Genomic DNA, 23,978 nt, shown 5'->3' with positions numbered 1-23,978 from the left:
TGGTCTTCTTCTACGTGAGATTTAAAAATACAAAAGTTAGGGGTGTCATATGTGATATGTTCGAATGCATTAGGGCCCTTTTAATCAGTCATCGTAAAAACACAATGAAATGAATGTGACATTTTGAAACACACTGGGAACAAAAGCCCAAAGATGGCACTGAATCAGAATAAATTCAGATTAAAGTTCCTGGAGTTCCTCACAGTACCTCACTGTGGGGTAAGCATGCCATAGAGGTAAAAATAGATTAACATTACATAATAAGAGATACAGGTCTAATCCACACCTATCCCAGCACTAACCCTGCACTGATTTAAGAGCTGCATTCAGAAACAACATATTTCATGGCACATTAGGGGTAAAGTGTAATATACTACTTACCCCAGGTATAATCTGATCACATTAAGACTGAGTAAAATGAGTGTATGTGTGTAAGTTCTTTGTGGTTTAGTGGTCAAAGTGCTGAGATTGCCAGTCATTTGTATACTGTAGTGGCAGACTTAAGGATATTTGTTCATATGTCGTCATCAGTGGCACTGGCGTCTGGTGACCCTTCACTGAAATACTCCTCCTCCTCCTCCTCCTCCTCCTCCTCCTTCAGCATACTCTAGGGAACAACAGGAAAGTTTATAACAGACAAAAACACAATCGCCCTTCTGTCTAGCCACACTAAGCCACAAGGCAGTGATATTTGTGTTGGCTTCTGGCAGGGTTGCCTCGCAAAAATCCATGTGAACAGATGGTTTGTATTTGTCAAATTATTGATGATTTATCAGTTTATGGTTTTTTTTTTTGGTCTCTTTAAGCTTACCGTAAGGTTGTTAATCTCTTCAGAAAAAGCCCCTATTTGTCTCACAGTTCCTTCAGAGTCCTCCATCTGCAAACAAAGAGGAAGGTTAAACTAATTATGTCACAGGCACAGATACAGATAAGCGTTGAACAAAACCTTCCATTATTACCTCAATTGTAGCCAAACCATAAAAGCATTTAGCCACACATTTACGTTTATTTTCATTTCAGAAAATACCTGAAACTGGCTACATTTTTAACATAACCACAGACCATGGCCTCTTTAGCCAGAACCCTGAACTTACTGAAGAGGTTATGGGCCATTAAGTTAGTTTAGGTACATTTCAATCTTTTAAAAAGTCATGTCACCACACAATTCCAGTAGTCTATGACCTTGTATTTTTCAAGGCTCAAACCCATTGTTGCTCGGTTTTTCTCCACATAGGCCTTGCCTGCTCCAGCTGGTCCATCTCATCTTCATAGACCCTCAGTCCCATGTGGAAGCTGCTGCTCTGGGGCATCTCCACGTCCATGGGGCAGAGGTACTCCTCGCTGTCCTCCTGCCGCTTGCGGCGCAGTGTCCCAAAGCTGCCAAACGAAAGCCTCCTTGGCTGAGGGGGAGAACCACACGTCACCAATGCTTGTGAAAACGCTATGTTGAACTACTGGTTGGAAATGGTACCACCATGCAGCATACCTTGACTTTGGCTGTGGCGGTGAGTAACGTGTAGTCAGGGTTTTCTAGACACTCTTGCTTGAGCCTTTGGGCCTCTGAGCCAATCAGGAGATGGAAGTGGGTTGCCAGGTGACGCCTAAGCAGAGTCTTACTGGGCGGAATGTTGAGCAGCAGGGCGAGGGTCTCTACATTAAAGCGGGGCTCCAAAACCTGTGAGGAAAGAGTGCAATGGAACGGCAGAGGATGGAAATGTGAATAGGGGTGAATAGGGGTGCATCAACCTCTCTATCAAGTTTCTTATCAGACTAGCATCGTTCAACCAACCTCCAGTCAGCACAGAGTTCTCAGTTACACCATGCTGTTGGTGTAGACTGTTTTGTTTACCTGCATTCTCTGAGCTCCAGAGGCAAGCCCCACACCCCCATGGTGCACTGGCCTGTCTGAGCTGTCTTTTTTTTTCTTTTCCGCTTTGCACTCTGCTCCTCATTAATGAATTGACTAATCCTCCCTGCCTACTCTCCTCTCACCATCAGTCCGCCGTGGACACCACTGCCCCTCATGTTGGGCGCGTACTCGGCCAAGTCCACTGAGCGTAGCCACTCCATCACCCGGTGGTTGGTCCACTGGCAGATCTCAGCTGGTGTGATGTTGTTCTACAGACGGTGGATGTAGAGGGGAACAAATGTTTTATTGCTAATGAACATGCACATCAAAACTAAATAAAAGTATGCCAAGATTTTGATCTTGAAATTGTAATGAACAGTAAAGGACAGGAACACATTAATGAATTAATCTGTAAGCACTTCATCTGAGGGTCGCCGGCGGAGGCAGTTGGGCTCGTAGCCGTTGAGCCGGCACACCTGGATGGCCCGTTTGATGCTGAGGTGGTGGAGCACACTGCCCACCTTCAGGCCCAGGAGGTCATCCTGTCAGAGGATTTAGGGCAAGAGTTTGTTATTGAAATCATTTTAAAGTTGGCAGACTTATGGAACACCTTAAAAAACTAAAGCTGCACTGAAATGGGTGCACTCACCACAGTGATGTAATGGAGCATGCGACCATCCACCTTCCCCTCGTCAAAGTGGGACTTGTACTGAGGAAGGCCAATGTCATCCAGCCATCCTTACAGACAGAGACAAGTAAGAAACATTAAAATAGTAATAATAATGTCAAAATATAAAGCAATTTTAAATCCACCACAATACCTATTATTACTTAAAATAAATTTAGAAAAAACTAATAAATATGACCAATAATCCACAGAAACTTACTGGTCACCCAGTTGTAGTCCAGCTTGCCCTTGGCATCCTCTTCCTCTGAGCCCAAAGCTTGAAGAGATAACTGCAGCTTCTTCTTATGAAGCGGGTGCTTGATCCCCAACTCCTGCAATAAGAAGTATGTAAGGGATATCAGCTCCCGAGGTTTCCCGTTATCCAGAAATATTGGATGAGGTTGAGCTAAAGAACTTGCATTCTCTGTTTTGCGTAATGGAGTTTCTTCTGGCAAGTCCAGTATTTTCATTTAAGGCTGTTATCAAGGTTGCTACACATGTATTTAGGCGAGTTTGTTTAGCCCACAAAGGAAACATTCAGTTCTGATTCAAAAGAAGCCAGTTTCCTAGTTCTCCAGATAAAAACCACTGTGGCAAAATGTGAGAATATTCATTTTGTTTGTTTATTAGCTTGCCTAATTACACTGAAGTAGCATCTATTAATGCGCAATTATTGTTGTTATAGTTATCACTTAAAGTTATACAGAAATATCAGAACACCTCCTAGCTAGTTAGAAGTAGAGTATTTCTCGTCACCAGGGTATTATTCATAAAATTGCACACTACAGGGTCAGGTTTCTATGAGGAGGCTATTTACTGATCATGTCACCGTTCATGTAAAGCAAGGGGCAAATATTGCTGTTTTCTCCACTGGGCGTATGGAGTGCATAGTAACCTTTCTGCCATAAAACAGGTCTCCCCCCGGAGTAATTGGTTTACTTAAGTACATGTAAACACATGTCCATATTCTGTGTAAAAGACAGCGTCTTCCAGAATCTCAGAGCTCTTCATTCCCAGTGGCTCTTCCAGGTCTTACCTTCTCCAGGTCGTGCTGCGAAGCCTGCAGCAGAGTCTGTCCCGACTGGATCCAGTGCTGAGCTTGATTTGCGTACACCCCCAGGCCCTGGTCCTGCAGCCACCCGCACACCTGGTCTTTGGTCCAGCGTGCAAACGGGGTGTCCAGCTCACTGCAGGGACGACAGAGAGAGAGAGAGAGTGAGAGTGTATGTGAAAAAGGGATACCAGCTGGTGATCATACTGCACACAGTGCATAGTATAGTTCAAAAAAAGAAAACAAAAACACACACACACACAAACACACAAACAAACACACAAACACACAAACAAACACACAAACACACACACGCGCACACGCCCACGCGCACATGCACACACACACACACACACACACACACACACACACCTGTTGCCCCGCTGTAGGTCCCTGGACCAACCCAGACGGGGGCCTGCAGTAGCTCTGACGCCCCCTCTCCTGAATTCACCCTCTGCAACATCCAGGTTGAATGAAGTGGAGTGGCTTCTCCTGAGTCTGCGAGATGTCAGTAAACATCATATAAAAAGGCACAAACATGTTACCTCCAACCTCACCAACTCTTTTTACATTGGCTGTCATTATGACTGCTCACGTGCACTTTCATCATTGTATCCTTCATCTATTTCATGTGAGCATCTATTTCATCTATGAACTCTAGCTGAATATATTCAAGATTGAGAGTCTGATACCTATACAGGAATACAACGCAACATATTTTCATGTATATTGCCCATTTATCAAAACCATACTTTTATACCGTGTATGGGAATAATAAAGTAAGCACACAATAAAGACCAGTGATAATATTATTTTTTATTATAAATAATAATAATAATAATACCTCCCAAAGAACTTTCTCAATCCACTGGGCTTTTTCTTGGTCTCTGTGGATGCTGGTAGTGCCTGTGTGGTCTCTCTGTCTTGTGACTTGCGGGTCGGTGCTCCTGCCAAGTCCAGGTGATCAGTCCCCTTTCGTTCTGTCTCAGCTATACCAACATTAACGAGCAAGCCAATTAGACAATCACCGACGACAACACCCAGAATGCACTCCCACGTTATAGGACGGCACACCAAATCTGAACAAACCAAAGCCACCACCACTGAAAAACACCTTTTCAGGAGTCAGCATGACAAGCTACTCAACTTACAAAAAACCACCACTTCAAGTACATAGACGATACTCCCACAACCATATAGGCAGAACCAAGCAGATTTTGTTCAAACAATCAGTGGCGTGAGAGTCAAGAGCTGGCTTCGTGGCTTTCAATAAGCATGTAACCATTCTGATTTACTGGGGTTTATGGCTTACAAAGTTGAAATGGCATTGCAGATGGCCTGGGTGATGAATAAGTGACAGCCAGATGTGTTGCAAAAGGAAGAAAATGGTGAAGGTCAGTTAATGCAATAGGAGCCAGAAACCACACATTTAGCCAAAGAACTCACACACACACACACACAGCAGCAGACAGACAGACAGACAGACAGACAGACACACACACACACCGACACACACACACACACACACACACACACCCATCAGCAGCAGCAGACAAACACAAACTCAGGAAAGTCACTCAAACAAAGATCACTAAAAGAAAGGGGAAGAATAAGAAGGCCAAGCCTTGCACACAGAGATGTGCCATTAGCACATGATACTACATCAAAGGCTGGGCAGTGGATGAGTAAAAACTCTGGTCACATTGCCTTGGCAACATCTCTGTGCACATCCAGCTGTGTTATCCCTTCATCACAGACGCTGACTCAAGACACAAAATCAGGTTTCCCTCCCCAAGACTCTTCAGGACAACACTGACCCTTGATCAACTCCAAATATTTCATGTTTTGGAATTTGGATTCAGTGCTCCGATTGTTCTCAATAACATTTCCACACTGGCTGCTGAGTATGCTATACAGTAATTTAGCCCTGCAAAATTAGCGAACAGTGTGCGAGTGAGGAGCTGCCTGTTAGAATGGTTAATCAGTCCCTCTAGTTTATTGCGATTCCGCAATTTCAAAATTAAACGCAAAATTTGCAATTTACAGCATTTTTTTTGTGAAGCTGCACATTTACGTATTCACTGAATGAATTGTGCATAAACTGCAGGAAATAAGTCTTGATGTCAATCTGCAACTTATTTCCACTTTCCTGGCCTCCCTGGGTGGTTAAAGGTTACCCACAGTACGCTTTGATGCTTGTATGCACTATTTCGTAATAATATCATCATCTTAATTTCATTGTTGTAAATAGTTTTACCTTGTTACTTTTCTGTACTTGTCTATCGACCGATACAAATTGTGAGTCATAATTATTTATTTCTTTAACAGTGTTTGAGTCAGCGTCTGACGATGTTCACCCAGGCTCCCCATGCTGCAGGCCAGAGGCATATGTGCTGTACTGTACTGTACCTAACGAAGGGGCACTTGCACTCCACCTATGGTCTTCAGAGCAGAGCATGGGACACAGAGGACACAAGGACAGGACACACATGTAACGACAACATATAATGGGACACACACACATTGATGCATATACTTCAAGGGGTCCTATGACTGGTTAATAGGACAGAATGGATTGAAAGGAAATATAATTAAGTCACTGTTTGTCCAAATCTGCTCATTGGTCTTTTTCTGTGAGAATCCATGAATTCATGGGACACAATCACTTAAACTGACATAAGTACACAATATCGGTTAATTAGCTATATGGACACATTAAAAAATGACAAAACCAATTTTCAGATTAATGCAGTGCTCAAAATGTACTAGTACTTGACAAACAATGACAGAGCTTGAGGCATTATGAGTACCAGTGGCCTTTGGACAGCACAGACAAGTGAGTATTCTTACCCAGGTAAGGGGCACAGACAAGTGAGTATTCTTACCCAGGTAAGGGGCACAGACAAGTGAGTATTCTTACCCAGGTAAGGGGCACAGACAAGCGAGTATTCTTACCCAGGTTAAGGGGTACAGACAAGCGAGTATTCTTACCCAGGTTAGGGGTACAGAAAGGCGAGTATTCTTACCCAGGTTAGGGGTACAGAAAGGCGAGTATTCTTACCCAGGTTAGGGGTACAGACAAGCGAGTATTCTTACCCAGGTTAGGGGTACTGGCTGTCCTCTTGCCTCCTCTGATCTTGAAGAATCCTCTGCCAAAGGAGGATCGAGCTTTCTTAGACCCAAAGCTCTCTCCCTCTGAAGGGCCAGCTTTGGCTGCTGAGATGTCCTTTAGCTGCTGTCACAAGAGAGAATCAATAAACACACACACACATGGCCTTTGGACATTCCAGGATATAATATAAAGGATATACATATATTTTATTGATTGTGACTAATTACACCACCAAAGTTGTAAAGCTCTTAGAAGTGCATCTTTGACTAAACAGAATTGCATCTGGGATTTGTAGTTATCCACATTGCCAGTAGGTGGCACTCAATCTCTGGCTGCCTGATTCCCAGTTTTGAGGGTGTCCCTGCATAGCCAGCTGAAGTGAAGACAGCTGTGAATCGGGTGTTCTGTTTGAAGACTCTGCACAATGATTTCACGGCTCAATTTAATTATTCGCATCATTGTATTTAACAGCAACAGGAAAACATGTGATACCCTGCTCAGAGATCAAACTTTTTGCAATGCCATGATTTACAGTTTAGCTCTCAACAGACAGGATAACAACTACTGAAACAAATGGCATGCTAAATCCAAATGTCTAAACACATCTACTGGACAGAAGTGCTCTGTTTGTAACATTAGCCATGTTTCAGTGAACTGAGACAGAGGGCGTCTTTAAATAATGTACTCGGTATGATTCAGTTTAAGGAAACTCTGCTGTCTAGAGACCTGGGATAACTGAAGGTCATGGCTGATATTTGGTTATTAAGAAAAGGAGGCAGGGGACACATTCAAGCCTTTCAGTGAGCCTTATATGACCTGAGGTCACAGAAAGGTGGGACTGCCTCTCGAGAGAACTCTGATGTCTGATGTAGACTAGTGTTGCGTATCTGCACATGTAGGTAGGACAGATATTTGTGTGCAAAACAGTACTCTCATTTTACATGGTCAACAAAGCCAAAAGATGGATAAAATCCGATCTATGACCACCCACAGACGTACCTCTTCTGCCTTGGTAACACGATCTGTGCTCCTTGATAAAGAAACATCCGAAGAGCTGAAGGAAAATAAATGGGAAAATATTATTGCACATTCAGTTTTCCTTGCATAAATTTGGTCATGACAGTGACTCCTTTCAAAATGTGTTTAGAAAGAGAAACGGCACCTCTCTGTGGTCCCTGGAGCCTTCGCCTCGCTGGCCTGCTCTGCTGGGGTGGTGGCCTTGGCTGTTACCATGCAAACTAACTCAGACTCCAGGAGCTCTGTGCATGGAATCAGCTGGGGCTGAGGGTCCAAACAGGAAAGACAGGCCACACACAGATTGAGAGAACATTTAAATTGATAAACCGAAGTGCTGTGTGTTGCAGGAAAGATATTCTGTGAGTGTAAACAGAATGTTTATACAGTATATTCTTGAAAAAGCAAAGAGAAAACCCCTCTATACAGTAATGTTTCTCGTTTTTTTTTTTTTTTTTTAAAGTGAAAGCAAGCAATGCATATTGTGACATGATGGGAGACTAACAGATTTCCTGAGTAAAAAGGGAAGCTCCTGAGGAGGCCTAACTTAAGCTTTCTAAAGGAAGTTTTGAGTCTGAGGTGCATCCTGTGTAAAGAAACGCAGTGACAGGGGAGGGCCATACCTCATCGCTCTCCTCAACACCCCCCGGGGAGGACGTCTCCATCTCCAAGGCAACCGAAGCCACGATATCACTGAAGCTCCCTATACAAGTGTCCTCCTTCGGTTTATCTGCAGGTCGTTATAAAAAAAGACACTCAACACACCCTTAAACACATGTGTGCTTAGCCAGTGTACACTGCACACATGCTAAACACATGGTTGTGAAACTGAGTGAATATAACGTCATAAAATAATGAAAGATTCTGAGAGGATGTTATGGTGAGGTCCATCTCCTGTTAGATACAGCCTCACCTTTCTTTTCCTGTACTGGCATGGCCATGTCCTGACCCTTCTGGAAATGCATCAATGACTGCTGAAGCTCATCAATTTTACGGTCCTATGTGAACACAGACAGTTTTAACACCTCACATAATTGGCAAATCACATGTGAGACAGCAATTCTTCTACCTCTGATTCTTGATGGCTCCCAAAGGGCCGTCATTCCCATGCATCTGTGAGGCTATATTAAAATTCGAACCTTTTCAGCATTTGCTGTCATCACCGACTCCATTGCCTTTTTCATTCTTTGCACGTCCGTTTCTGGGAAATAGGTGACTTAACATGATTAACATGACCAAACTTATTTTCCTACACATTTGTCAAGGCAAAGATTCAATTTAAGACATTTTATTATTAACAATCAGTCAAGCTATAGCTATAGCACAAAAGATATCATAGTATCTTTCATCGTGTATTCTTCTTTTCTCAGCACTCAAGTAGCAACATTGTATGCATCTGGCAATGCAGGGAACCCAACCAAACACCTGCTTTTAATGATCACAATGCTGACACATTAACTGCATTATAAGGTTGCGTTGCAAAAATACTTTTTTAAAGGAAGATCATCTGTAAAAAACAGCCTTCAAAAGAAACCATGTCTGACAATACACAGACGAAAAAAAAACCTCAGGCAGACCTAACCTGAAGACAAACAAGTCTTTCCTAGACTGCTTTTACGCAGAACCCAAGTCATATGAAAAGCCAGTGCCTATTTAACTAAGGGGAAATCCCCACTCTCTAGTGCTCAGCCTTAACTTCAGACAGTAACGCTAGAATGTTCCATTTTGCACAATGCAACTTCAATAAGACTATTTATGTACATATAATAATTAACACAGAAAGCTAAATGTATGAGAGTGACTCCATTCTCTGAAGTGCCCTTTACACAACTATATTTGATTATGTGTTTGCTTGAATTTCCAAGACATGTGAACTTATTTGACAAAAACAAACTGATCAGCGAAAGATTTTTGCACAGGGAGAACAATCATTCCGAAACAAGGTAATGACAACTACATTTCAGTCTTGTAGTGAATGAAGTAGGAAGATCAACTACATACCTCTGCCAACATTCAGGCTACCTTTTGGGGTTGCAACCTCTTGATGTGCCCAGGCATGCAGGTTCTTCAGCTCTGCCTCTTTCTCTTCCAGCTGTTTCTGCAAGACCAGCAGCTCGTCCTGCACAGCAAAGCACACAATTACCATTAGCAAACACATGGTTATCAAAACTGTGATTCTCTATGGCAAAATTGGGATATGGTAAAAAATATTCTAGTAATTTAAAGGATTCATTAAATGTCAATGGACTAGACTAGGGCTCAAACTTGTATAATATTAATAATGAAAGCAAAACACATTTGGTGAAAAGGAAAGAACAAAGGACTTTTAGCAAGAAACAAGATAGCTAGAGTTGACAAAGAAAAGGTTTGTCACCTCATTTTGAGATCTTTCTATTGTGCACCTACCAGGTTTCCTTCTCAAGAGTGAGGTTTGTTAGAAAGACAGAGTCCAGCTGTTAGCCAGGAAATAGCAATGACAGGAGAAGAAAGACAGCAGAATAATATAGATCTGGCCCCTAAAATGAAGACAAGAAGGTGAAGATAAGAAAGGAAAGGAGAAGCAAAAAGAGTTTAACTCTGTTCTAACCCCGGTCAGGAATGAATTCCGACAGACACTGAACTAAGACAATAGGTAGAAAGAAAGACACTAGTCCCGTTTGTATGAGCCACTCACTTTGGTGCTTCTCAGTTTCTTCTCATGCTGGATCCTCTCATTCTCCATGTCAACTACTCTAACACGAAGGTCATTCACCTCTTGGAGCAGACCCTGGTGACAAAGAAGCCATTACTCTTCAATTAAACGGTCATTCAAATATCCCAAATAAGAGACTCCAATTTCCTAGTGAAATGTGAGACTTAAAGCATTCCTTCTTATTAACCCAGACAGTAGATTAAATCATAATGCCACCCACACCCATATATTATTTATTTACAAGTACTCATAAATGCTCACACAGACTGAATATCTCATCAAGCCAGAGGAAACCACTGTCTGGGCTGGATAATTCATTGCCAAATATTTTGTCAAATAAACATGAACCAATTTGTATTTCATACAAAGTCATTTGTAAAGGCAATGACAGGATCTGTGGTTTTTAATCTGATGCTTCACATTCTGTGCATACATATCTGAGACCACTTGGAATTAACAGGAGTATATTTTCCATTCTAAATGAATTTACAGTCTACGAAACACGTGGCCTCAGAAGGAATACTTCTTTACTTCCCTTTCTTTTCCTCTCTCTCTCTCTGTGTCTCTGTCTGTCTTTCTCTGTGTGTGTGTGTGTGTGTGTGTGTGTGTGTGTGTGTGTGTGTGTGTGTACGCCTGTGTCTGTATCTGTGGAAACCCTGACACATTCTAGGATAGTCTCAGCTCTCAATGACCATAGAGGCTTTATAACAGAAAATGGCTTTTGGGCCTCATGAATTTCTCCTTCTCTCTTTCCAATCCTTTCAAAGCAAGGAATTTACGAGGGTATTCTGGAAAAACTGATTTATCTCATAGATGTACATGTGCAACTTCTCTTCCTTGTAGATACATTTTCTCAAGTTGCATTAAGCTTATATATCTGCCTCTGTAGCATGAAATCACAGTTCCTGCCAGAAATAAATACCCAAATGTGTATGTTTCAATGGGCTGCAGCACATTACCTCAGTTTCTCTGCGGTCTCTCTCCACAGAGGCCAACTTTAGTTTTAGGCTGGACACTTCAGTCATCAGCTCCAGCTTTTGTGTCTCAAGTGTGGACCGGCCAACCAACTCCTGCAGAGTACATAATCACACCACCATAAGGACAGATCTATGAAGATGAAATTAGCTTTCCCTACTTGAAACATCTCACAAAAACATATGGAAATGGTAAACGGGAAACACTAGCTGACAAACAACTGCAGGCACACACCAATAGAAGCAAACAGTAATCTCATGCAAATCGTTAAACCAAATTAACCCCTGATATTGGTACATAAAGTATGCCATCAAGAAACTACAATATCCAGGCAATTGTATTGTTATTTGACCTTAATATTGATGGCTTCAAATAGGGTCCTACGTCAACTACCTGTTGGAGCATCTCTTCTGTAGAGTTCAGCTTCTCACGGTGTTCCTCAAGGCACGTCTCTAGGTCCCTTATTTTTTCTCCCTGCACCTCAACCTGGTCTGTCAGAACACTCACCTGAGAAATAACATCAGTGTTATCAACAACAAAAATGTATCAAAATGTATCAAACACTTGTAATAAGCTGCAACTTCCTTCAACTTTTTTTTCATTTAGCAAACAACTTTATCCACAGTGACTGATGGTATGATGCAGCTATACATTTTCCAGGCAGTATGTATAGGTAGACTGTACATTTTCTCCATGTCATTGGACTTGTTAGCACTTTGCTATATCAGTTAAGCTACGGGAACATACTGTACAGGTTATGGCAATACTCTTACACAGATGATGGATCTCCTCATCATTTACCCACCTGGAGCACTAGGCATTCTTTATCGCTCTCGAGTCGACTGAGACGCTCCTGGTAGACAAGATCCCCTCCCACAGAGCTATGGCCATTGGTCTGGAATATGGAGAAAAACACAGTGAAATGGGATGTTTAGTGTTTACAGCATTGTTTCTTCATGTGTCTTTCAACCACAATGCTTATCTCTTGACACACCATACAAACACAGTCCATGTCTTCAAATGAACTCATAAGCTCATTTAATTCCATTCATAACAACACATAACTTCATAACTAACTGAAGGATGACTCTAATATAAAACTCATATGAGACCACTTGTGACTCTGGACCAATTTCATCTTCTCTGTAGATTAACATCATGTCACGGATTACACGTTTGCTGTCAATAGCTGTGTAGATAAAACAGTTTATTCATAGTTTATGAGCTAGACACTAAATGTCGTTTATTAGCTAGACACTAAATGTCGCTAACTAAATGTCGTTTATGAGCTAGACACTTAGGGCCTGATTTACTAACAGGATTGCGCCCATTTCTGGCGTAAAATAGCGGTCGTAAACATAAAACGGTATTTACTAATGGGCCGCAGCGCATATTAACGCCTGTGGGTGTGAACAGGGGAGGTAACTTGGAGGTGGGTGGTAACGTAGGCGTGAGGCGCAATTTACATGGGTGGAGACAAGGTAAGTGCGCCTAATGATGTCATGCGTGGTATTTACTAAACTGCCTGTGGAGCGCACGTCTCCAATTTGCAGGCTAATTCTCCGCCTCATAAAAGCACGTCTTAACCAAGCGCAATTTCATTGAGTCTGAAAACGTTGATATGGCAGCAGTGATAAGAGAAAAGGCGAAGAAAGAAGACAGAGACAGCGCACAGAAATATTTTTTTCAACTCGCATAACACATTTTCAGTCAAATGAACCACAAATCATTAGACGGTACAGGTTAACCAGCCACGCAATACTTAAATTACTGAACCAGATCAGAGATGACATCTAACCCTCCAACCGGAGATCACATTCCATTCAATCAGTTGGTAAACATTGCAAATATTGGCACCGGATCATTTCAAACAGTTATAGTATCAGCAGTTGATATATCTCAGCCTTCACAAATATTCACACAGGTACTCGAAGCATTGCTATGGCGCACTGGTCAATACATTTCCCCACTGCCACAGCCGAAATTTTAGACATCAAACAGGACTTTTTTTGAAATCGCAAAACTTTCCGAACATAATATGAACCATTGATTGCACCCACGTCCATATATATTGTAGTGAACCCATGTCCCTTGTAGAAATTATTAATCTCGCCATGTACACATCTATATTGTTATAATAGACAGTTTATGCATTAATGCCACCAATAGCATATTCTTTATAATCGTGTTCTTTTAAACATCTTGCTGTAGGTGATGGCGGGCAGAACAACATTATAGCAGCGCACACATTGAATCAGGTTCAGTGATTGAGCGAACGTGAACCAATATATCAATCTCCACTTGCTGTAGCTTCATTTTCTCTTCCTAAATAAATACCACGGAAAATACGGAAAAACACCGTGCGTTAATGTGCGAACGCAGTTTAAGCAGCGGTCGCAATGTTAGTAAATCAGGCCCTATATAGGGCGGAGTAAACACAGATTGCCCAGCGCGATCTGGTTTGATAAATACCAACTAAAATGCGCTAAAACACTGTGCGTTAATTTGCGAACGCAGATTAAGAAGCGCTCGCATATTAGTAAATCAGGCCCTTAATGTCGCCAAAATGTCTGCTCCCATTGTTGAAAAATGGCACTTTAAATGGCGGTCTCCACTACTAGTAGGTAGGTGAATGTGAAGCATGACCCAAGTATCCTCAGAGTAAATCAGGACTGTCTGCATGGAGTCCTATGCTTTTTCCTATGCTTAAGGGCAGGGATGAAGGGACAAGCAGAATTACATTTTCTCTGGGCAGTTTTTCTGTGAAGTGCCAACCTTGTGAAAAACACCCCTATATCACCCCTACTAAACAGACAGCATCTAAGAAAGTGTCTGTGTGAACTGATAATTGGATCACGTGTATTTACCAGTCTGCAAAGTCACAAGGGGCTTCAACACGTGGAAGTGTGTAACCTGAAAGACATGTGAGGGTCTAGATGGCTTTCGCATGTGAACGTTTGCTTTGTGCGGCCTGGAAATTTCATAAAACTAGTCCAGCTCAGGTTACTCTTGTGGGGGGAAAAAATGTGCAAGGAAAATGTGTAAAACGACAAGTCTAAAATGATTAATCATTGGAAAAGAGGATAGAAACCCCCCCACACACACACGTCATAGAGAAAATGTACCAGTCCGGTCAAATAAAGTATTTCTAAAATGTTCACAAAATATCACCATACGTGTTGGCTGCAATCTTGAGGGATGAGTAATGTTCAATTTAGTTTCAGTGTTACGGCTGTGAGTGTGTGTGTGTGACCAGTGTTTGGTGATCTGAAGTTACTGCTGTGCTGCAGGAGAAAAGAGTAACCACAAAGTCACACGGAACAATCGCCTTTTGACGGAAAATTCAATTTAAAATTAAAAAAAGGAGAAAGGAAGTGACATTCTAGTGATAAGAAACTGATGGCAAACAGTGAAGATCATGCGCTGAATACATGAGCAAAGGTCACAGAGCACCCTTTGATATTTACATTGAACTGTTTAGCTTTAGCTGATGTCTATATCCAGAGCTACTGGCTGCACAGTGAATGAATTCATTGTTCCAATATAAGTTCTCCCATGTGGGATCGCTGTCCTGGCCTTGGTATTGGTCCTGCTGTGCTTTGCCAACACTGCCATAGACATACACTGCACTCTGGGGGCAGCGAGTTGCTGAGGTATGGTCAAGTTAAAGCACTGTATGATGGCTGTCAAAGGTATTAATGTCTTTCAGGCTGTAGGTATGGATGTCATGTTGCTGGCGGTAGTCCAAACCCAGTGCTGAAGGAACTATATGCTTTCACTGATGCTTAGACACCATTTCCAGTTACAGAGAGAGTTCCAATAGTGGCTTCAGATTTGGTTCATAGATTAATATTCTGCTGAGCTGACCAAAACAAGTTAACCACCAACCAACAAATCAATGCACCTTCAAATGCAATGTTTGTTCAACTGCACACAATAGGTTTATATTCAACCCTTTTGTCCAAACCAGACAGTTGGCTAGTCAAATGCTGACAGATGAATTCCATGGCAACTGTATGGCCTCTCACAAACCCAATAGTATCACGTACAGTGATGATAACCTCCTAATTAGTGGACCGACGCCACAAGTCACAAAAAACTAAGAAAACGTGACGAAGCCAAAGCTGGACTCACCAGGCGTCCCTGGAGCCACTCCGTCAGCCCGTCGGCGGTGGTGTTAGACACCTGACAGCGCAGGCTGTCCCTCTCGTCCGTGTCCATCATCTCCAGGGCCCCGCGCAGGTCCTCCAGGAGGTGCAGTGCCCGCAGGCTGCTCAGGAAGGGCGAGGTCGGAGACTGGCAGTCAAACAGGCCGTTTGAGTAGTCAATGGCCTTGGAGCCTGCGAGAGAACAGGGCATTTTATAAGAGATTAAGTGGAACCATAAGGGGAGAGAGTGAATGTGAGGAATGTTTTATCTGCTAATTGCGTTACATAGAGAGCAGATGCAAAAAATCAGATGGAAATTAAGTCAAGGTGTTTTTGAAGGAGCTTTTTTGGAGGAAAACACATTAGAAGGCAGCAATCACAATGTTTTTAAACACAGCGAACAAGGTCAGAATCAGACACAGCGAACAAGGTCAGAATCATTTTCTAATTGGTAATGAAATGAAAATAATTGGCCAGAACAGCTTGCCTCGGAAAAAAAACGTGTTCATGATTGTTAATTGAATGAAAATAATTGGTCGAAATAGCTTGTCTAAAAAAAACTTGTTATTGATTGTTAATTGAATGAAAATAATGTAGTCAAAATAGCTTGTCTCAAAAAACGTGTTTATGATTGTTAAAAGATATCTTGTCGTAAAACTCTGAGGAAAGCACTGTGAATTCGCTGTGGTGGTTGAATTTGTTAGATGACACTGCTTGACCTTCAAGGCTCTAGCCACTGGCAACTTCACCTCTGTAATTATGGGAGGCAGTGGAAAAGTAGCAGTGTGAAGAGCACCCATTTAAATCCATCTCTCACTGTCCAAGTCCTCTAGCTAAGCCACTCTGGTGGGGATGGACGGTACTGTCATTGTGGGCGAGAGAGACCTGGAATATGCATTAGATCGAGCCAGTGCTTACACAATGGAAAAAGCTTGCAATGTCTCAGCCCCACAACAGAAGACTCCAATCTATAGCTCCCTCTCCATAGTGCACTAAAAGTGCTGATTGACATTTCCCATACCACCTTTAAGTGACTAGTTCACTCATAGCTTCACAAGCTTGTGAATATGTATCAGGGAGAAATTGTAAAGAAATAAGGTATAAAACAGTGATGGACAAAAACACACACAGATAAACACACACAGATATACACACACAGATACACTCACAGAGATACACACACACACACACACACACACACACACACACACACAAACACACACACACACAGATAGACACACACAGATACACACACACACACACACACACACACATACACACACACACACACAGATACACACACAGACACACACACACACACACACACACACACACACACACACACAGACACACACACACACACACACACACAGATTCACACACAGACACACACACACACAGAGATACACACACAGACACTCACAAATAGACACACACACACACAGACACACACAGACACACACAAAGAGACACCGTACCTGCTATTATTCCATCCATCTGTTCCAAGGCTGCGGCCAACATCTCGCTGGCATCATTCATCATGGTTGCTCCCTTCCGGTTCTGATTAATTAAACAAACATAATCTTAGAGGGGGAACATTTCATAATTATCTCATGACTAAATATGACGGTTGACAATGGAATTAGATTATGTTTAAACAACAAACATTTTCATAATTTAGCTGATCAAGCAAAGGAAATAACAATAGTGTCAATAAACACCAGAACTATTTGTGGAGATGTTCTAGAATGGACTAACAAATACTGGTACATTGAGACCAATGAGTAACGAAGACCCTAGGGAACAATTAGGGTTTTTAATATTCCCCTGCATAGCCATCCATTTCCACAACTGTTCTGTGGTAATCTCCCGAGGGTGACATATATCCAACAACTGTATAGGATTAGCATCTAATTTCGAACGCATGAATGACAAAGGCACTTAACAGGGGTAACAGAAACTCCAAGCTTTAAATACATTTCTACTGAGAGCAAGATGACTTAATTGCAAGATTACTTAATGACTTTTGTTTAAAAGTATTCTTGCTGTCTTTGCTCTACGAATTTCATTTAATTTAATTTTGGACTGGATTGATTACTAGAGCTAAGTACACAGTGAACTACAAAAATTTCATGTGAGAAGCTCAATTAGATCTAACTTGAAAAGACGGAGAAATACGATCAGCTATAGATGAATTAGATAATAATTACTTAAATTGGGATAGCCAAAATATTATTGCATGAACTTCAATTGTGTGAGACCTGAGAGCCAAACCCACTGTTCAGCCAAACAGTTATGCCAAAATAAAAAACTTTTTACTGCCTATTCATTTGACAAATAACAGTGCCTTTCTCCGAGAGCTCACTCTCTAACTCATGCTGGTATGATTGGAATTCCAACAACCTCCAAACCCAGCCTGGTGGCGGCATTCCTGACATCTTGACCCCCAAAGGAGCAATTCACCATCATTAGATCTAATGCCGCTTACTCCTCAAGGGGGGAGTACAACATTTATCTTTCAGCAGGTGATAAAAACATAAACACAAACAACGAGAGGTTTGTAACCATAGTTGCACGAAAATAATCTGCACCAAATACATGAAAGGGAAAGCAAGATAAATACCATAATCATCGAAATAATAAATGAGTAAATAATTGAACACTAAATAAGGAAAAACAGCAGTAATAGGTTTAACTGCTCCGTGCACAGTCGTGCAATTTCTCATTGTGGAATTCTTGTGTCGATTCTTGCTCAACACTGTTATGCAATGTAGACATAATGCAAAATGCTGCACAACAGATTCAATCACAGTTTGATGCAGATTCTACCCAGCAAAAATATAATCTTCACCTTTATGAAGAACTTTATGGAGTCTCCATAGAATAGAAATTAAGTGTAGATTAGCATTGCAGTACCACACTTACTAGCTAGCACATGCTATTCAAGCCCATTCAAATTCGCTAATAGAGCACACATGTTGGCCTTGCGAAGGTCACTTGAGCTGAGCCGAAGACACAGAGGGAACAGCCGAAACAGTTGGGAACAACTAACCCATTCACTTCCTAGCTGAGGCCCACTGTTGTGTTAAAGTTCCCCCAAAGACTACTATAAGGAGTGTGGCAGAGTTAATTCTGTTCCCAAAAGTACAACTACTTCACCATATTGAGTCACTAATTTATGCAGCAATGGCAACATGATTGCTGCAGACATAGTAACACTGGCTTCAGTGACTAATGGAACTGGGGGGTTGAGCCTAAGGCTCAATTGCTCCATTCATTCACAGCCACTCATAGTGAGGGTTATTATTCCAGTGCACACACACAACAAAGAAAAATCACCATCCATTCCTCCATTACAGGGAACATATATGCACACATCAAAAACCTTTTGATATGGCAATGGCAGTGGAAGAACAGCTTACAGATTTGAGGAGAATCTTGAGTAGGTTTAAATTGGTGGAGTTTCCATTCCCAAATATGTGCACTGCTTGGGTGAGCACTTTCATGTCTCTGAGTGTTTTGATTTCCAACACACAAGTCTGGTATAAGCTTAAGTGTAGACCACCTGCTGGATTTCTTGCATTTTGGTTTTGCTGCAGAGTCATTCCTTGTGGCATTTCCGTCTGCTCCAGGGAGGCTGCTTCACTTCCCAGCAGGGACAGCAGCTCTATTTAGTCAGCCGTCTCCTATCATACCCTCCGGGGAAGGCTGGACACTCTTTAACCTACTTGGGGGCAGCAGATCCTAAGATCCAGAAATCGAATTCCGTCTGCCTGCGTCTGTTTATACATATGCATAGGAGTAGTATTCTCCACAGCATATTCAAGGTATTAAATATCACTGATTTGGAGGCCCACGGCACGGGAGTTCTCAAATAAAATGCACAAATCGCATGACTATTCCTTTACAGTCCCAATATGAACATTTAGTTTATTTGTTTATTATGCCCCATGCCTTCATAAGCAAGTACACAACTGAATACTCAAATTCCAGTAACCGGCGGTAACCTCTGTTCATTGCCCTGTTAAAACAACATAAACTATGCCGATTTCATCTTACAAATGCTCCGGTCGAGGAAAAATTAAACAAACAAAACAAGCTCACTGCTCAAACAAGACATGGTACTCAGTTAAAATGTTCTTGCTGTGGAGTAGAGCCAACCCATCACATATACGCACACCACATGATAACTAAATGTAGCATTGTTTCATGCCAATCTAAATGACTCTGACTCAGTGGCGCCTTTATTTATCTTCTAAAGTGTGACTCCCTGAGTCGTATCTGGCTAAGTCATGGAAGCATCTAGGCTCTCTGTTTAGTACCAGGCTCCACGCTCTCCATGACCCATGCACCCACTACTATCAGGGCGACTGGCTTCCTCCCACTGGATTCCTTCAAACTCCTCCAGATGTGCAAACACACACACACACACACACACACACACACACGCACACACACATCACAGTCACATCCCCGTCCAAACACAGGCTCAGTCTCTTCCCTTTAGCTATGCCCATTAGTCTCCAGCTCAAAATTACCATCCAGAATTTCCCTTCAAAATATTCACTTCCTCTCTTAATCCGCTTCTTTCCAATTGAAAATAAGGTCAAAACCTTCTACTGGCCGACGTGATTTGCAGGACTTTGTGGTTTTAATATACAGACTCCAACAGACGACCCCCTTCCCAATTTCTGGCTCTAAGCCAAGCCTGCCATCAGAGAGCAAAGGTAGCAGCTATTTCGGTTTATTTACATAGTTTGACATCTACCAGATGTAGAGATAGGAAGAGGGGGGGCAGGGAGTTCTGAAAGAAAAACAACCTTGTGCCTGCACCGCCTTTAACGAGGTTATACGTTGTGTCACACGCACGCATGCACGTGTGAACAAAGAGAAAGACGCGATGCGGCAAGGGTTTCAAACCTATGGTGCCCACAAAAACACACGGCCAGCTGGACCACATATGTCCCGCAGAACTCCAGAGCTTACGCTCGTCTCCTCTCATTTGGCAGACTGGAACAGGGCCAGAGCTATAGGGCCACTTCCACAGCATTACACAATTGTATGCACCACTGGTCTATTCTGAGGTACAGTGTGTTCTCTGCTTGTAAAACTCTTTGGAATGGCAGTGCACATTCACAAAAGTGTGAAATGTTTTCATTCTACAGTTCATCCTCAGATTGAAGCTGAAAATTTTACCCTTTTTGTTTATCATTTCAAAAGTTCCCTCTAGCCTGCCCTGAGCGCACTATAAAACCAGACTGAAAATAAGTAAACAGGACAATTTATAAATACTTATTTGATGATACAATGACCAGTGTCACTGCAAACAGGAACATCCTATCAGCCATTTAAAGAAAAAATTAGTCACTTAGAAAAGAGTTGCTTGACCTTGAAATGCAACATAAATATATGCCCGCTAAAGGCAAAGCAAACTATAGGTCCTGTTTCAATAAAAACAAAGGCATCACCAGGTGAAGCACTCAACTGTGCAGCTGAGAGGGGTGTCAGAGGTTAGTGCCTGTCTGCGACGGCGTCTGCCATGTTGAGCACCTCAGAACGGACTGCTACAACACACAGCGCACAAGCCGCTCTTTGTTCTGCTTATGGTCACATGGGAAGCGTGGCACTCTGAGGGGTAGAACCACGGTCACATAGGAACCATAACACTGTGTGCTAGCATCATAAAAATACAGCACTGACTAAGAGGCTCCCATGTCAGGCAGTAGGAGCCAATAAGAGTAGCTGGTATTAGACATTCAATAGCTTTTTGTCAGGGAGTTGTTGAGCAATTGTCCAAAGAACTTTTGAATATGAATCAGGATTTAGAGAAAAATCAGAAATCAAGATTAGGTAGGAATAGGCCTACTGACCATCAGGGATAATATAGCACTGGGGGTGGTGGCTTTCCAAGATCAATTGTCTTTTGAGGGAGACAATGACAGGGCTGGTGACTCCAGCACGGGTCTTTAACAGAATGAACAGGAAATGGGATACCCATGCCCCCTCTGACCCACGGCTTCCCCCCTCAGGCAGTGTTTACCCTCATGGCCACAACTGGACTTTTCCCACAGAGGTCGTCACCTCACTGGGGAAATGACGTATGTCCAACTGTCCTGATCCTCCTCCAGTAGTAACTCACAGATGAAGCCATAGTGAAAATTATATACACACACACACACACACACACACACACACACACACACACACTAGTCTTTCTAGTGTGTGTGTGTGTGTGTGTATAATATAATATTCACTATGGCTTCATCTGTGAGTTACTACCGGATATATAGTATATATAGCACAGTATATATATAGCACAGTCTTTCTAGTGTAGGCCCAGACAGGCTTTGTTTAATGTGACCTTTTTTTCTAATTAGTAACAAAAAAGTGTAACTGTGCTCCCACCAGTAGCAGCAATGTTCCTGCTCCATGTGGTCACACCCATTACGAAGTAGGCTACTGTATCTTAAAATACATGACTGCAGGGACAGTTTGACAAACTATGAATGGAATGTGGGCGTGCAATGTACATCACAACACCATAACTTCTAGATCTTGATCATGAGTGCAGATGATAACAGTAGCCTACCAACACACACATTCACTCAAAATTAAAAGATGCTCAAAGAATGAACTCTTGCAAACTTTCTGCCCTTAATTAGATAAATGTGAGAATGACTAGTGGACTCACAGCTTGTGACATCTACTCCTGGGGGGTTAAAAGGACTGTCATTAGTAAGGGCAGGAAGTCTATTTCCTCTTAAAGTTATGGAAAAGGATAGGACAAACGCCAGGATCTGTCAATGAATTAACGTAAAACGAGCTTAATATTTTCTAAACTTCTGTATGAAATACATTGGTCATACGAAAACTGTTAAGATGTTGTAGGTAGATACAATTGTCTAAGTTTGAGTAATTTAATATACGGTTCTCCTATATTTTGTCCTGATCAAAATCTCAACCAAACACACTAAACGAGTCAAATGCACTCACTTGAGAAATTCTGTGAGGTGGAATAGCCTATCTCAGTGATTTCCATCTCACCGCAATCTACCCAGTTAGCCAAACAATCCGGTGAGTCATTTTCTCAATATCCTTCAATGTTACGGATGTTCTGTAACTTAGACCAAAGAAAAGACAAATGGTCGAAATAAACAAAAGCTCACCTTTTGGACTGTGGCCTGTCTACATGTAATCTCTATCGATGAACCCGTTCGTATCTGTAGTATTGTAATGGCGTTTTCCCATGTCTTTCACAAAACTCCAACTTCTGTTCAACCAGACAGCAGAACAGACTGCAGTAGCACCTTTGAAACTTCGGTTAACTTAGTGAAGTCTGTCTGGCTCTTCTGCGCTTGCGTTGGCACAAGCCAATCACTTGTAGGCGGTGTTATATCTAGTGGTCTATAGTCTACAGGTAGTATGGCAAAGTTATTGCAAATGACTGGTTTTATTTAGACATAGGCTATGCTTCACTAATTCAAGCACGCGTACCTTACATTTTCTCCAATTTTCATTGAAGTGACTGCCTTTGTTAGCCTATTTAGATGCGCACGATTGTTGCAAACGATTGCATGTAGGCCTAATATGTGTATTACAATTGTCCCCAGCCGAGCGGACCTCTCCTAGCATTTCATAAAATTATTGGAATTTAACACGGTGTTTGCAGCTTATAATTATACTAGCATCTAGATCAGAAATCACTTATCACAAGCACCCTTTCTTGTCACATCAGTTGAGCAATCAAACTGCTCTTGCGCAAAACTTAAAAATTACAAATTTGCCACACGAGACGACTTCTGTCTATAACTTTTGACAGATATTGGGACACAGGTTGATGCAATCACACATTTTGTCTTTAAGTTTAATCGTATTACGTTAGACATGAACTGAGAAATTAAGCATGTTACAACTGTCCCCTTACTATAACTTTACCGGTAGCCTACCATAGCAATACTGTCTGGTGTTGAGATCTGTCTGTCTGTTTCTGCACAATCACAATGTCCAGCACTTTGATACAACCATTCATCTATTTGGTCTTTTTATATCCTTTTTAATCGGATGTGCTCTATTGCTCAAGGTTCAGTCGATCCTGTCAGTGGACAAGCACTTTTGTAAGTGCTATTGTTGGGTACACAAAATCAAATCTACAGCAGTCTATTCTGATGAATGTTACCTCGAACTCAAACGTTTGCAACAGAAATATAATGTGAAATTCAGACATTGTCTTGCTTGAGAATCAGGCATACAACGCCTGCTGCAATTGAAAGATAGAAAAGATGGACAATGGCACCCTCTTGTGTTCATTTTCTCTTTCCATCAAATGCACAGTATGCGGCTGGAATTTGAGAGACTGTTGACATTTTCCCCAACACCCACTTACATCCTCTAAATCGGTGGTACCCAAACCTCCCAACTTTAACGATGGAAATTGCGTACCACCTACCACATATGAGACACTTAACAGTAA

General features: G+C 42.0%; 1 protein-coding gene across 1 annotated transcript; it reads right to left on the bottom strand.

Annotated features, from left to right (window-relative positions):
• Positions 1-514: 514 nt before the first annotated feature.
• On the bottom strand, positions 515-22,814 carry ppfibp1a (PPFIA binding protein 1a; the record flags this gene model as incomplete). The annotated part of the gene is made up of 25 exons (XM_080851697.1): positions 22,675-22,814; positions 16,987-17,068; positions 15,495-15,700; positions 12,166-12,255; positions 11,754-11,867; positions 11,345-11,455; positions 10,368-10,460; positions 9,695-9,812; positions 8,833-8,894; positions 8,607-8,691; positions 8,317-8,423; positions 7,842-7,960; positions 7,679-7,733; positions 6,664-6,802; positions 4,412-4,556; positions 3,940-4,065; positions 3,553-3,703; positions 2,737-2,848; positions 2,499-2,587; positions 2,269-2,391; positions 1,993-2,118; positions 1,487-1,675; positions 1,242-1,400; positions 812-877; positions 515-607 (listed from the first exon to the last, which is right to left on the bottom strand). The coding sequence occupies exons 2-25, from the start codon at positions 17,048-17,050 to the stop codon at positions 515-517; spliced, it is 2,742 nt and encodes a 913-aa protein (XP_080707823.1). The 5' UTR covers positions 17,051-17,068; positions 22,675-22,814.
• Between the last annotated feature and the right edge of the window lie 1,164 nt (positions 22,815-23,978).

This window comes from Sprattus sprattus, assembly GCF_963457725.1.
Source record: "Sprattus sprattus genome assembly, chromosome: 14".
Classification (NCBI taxonomy): domain Eukaryota; kingdom Metazoa; phylum Chordata; class Actinopteri; order Clupeiformes; family Clupeidae; genus Sprattus; species Sprattus sprattus.
Note: the sequence above shows the minus strand (reverse complement) of the source record. Positions and strands in the feature narration are given on the sequence as shown.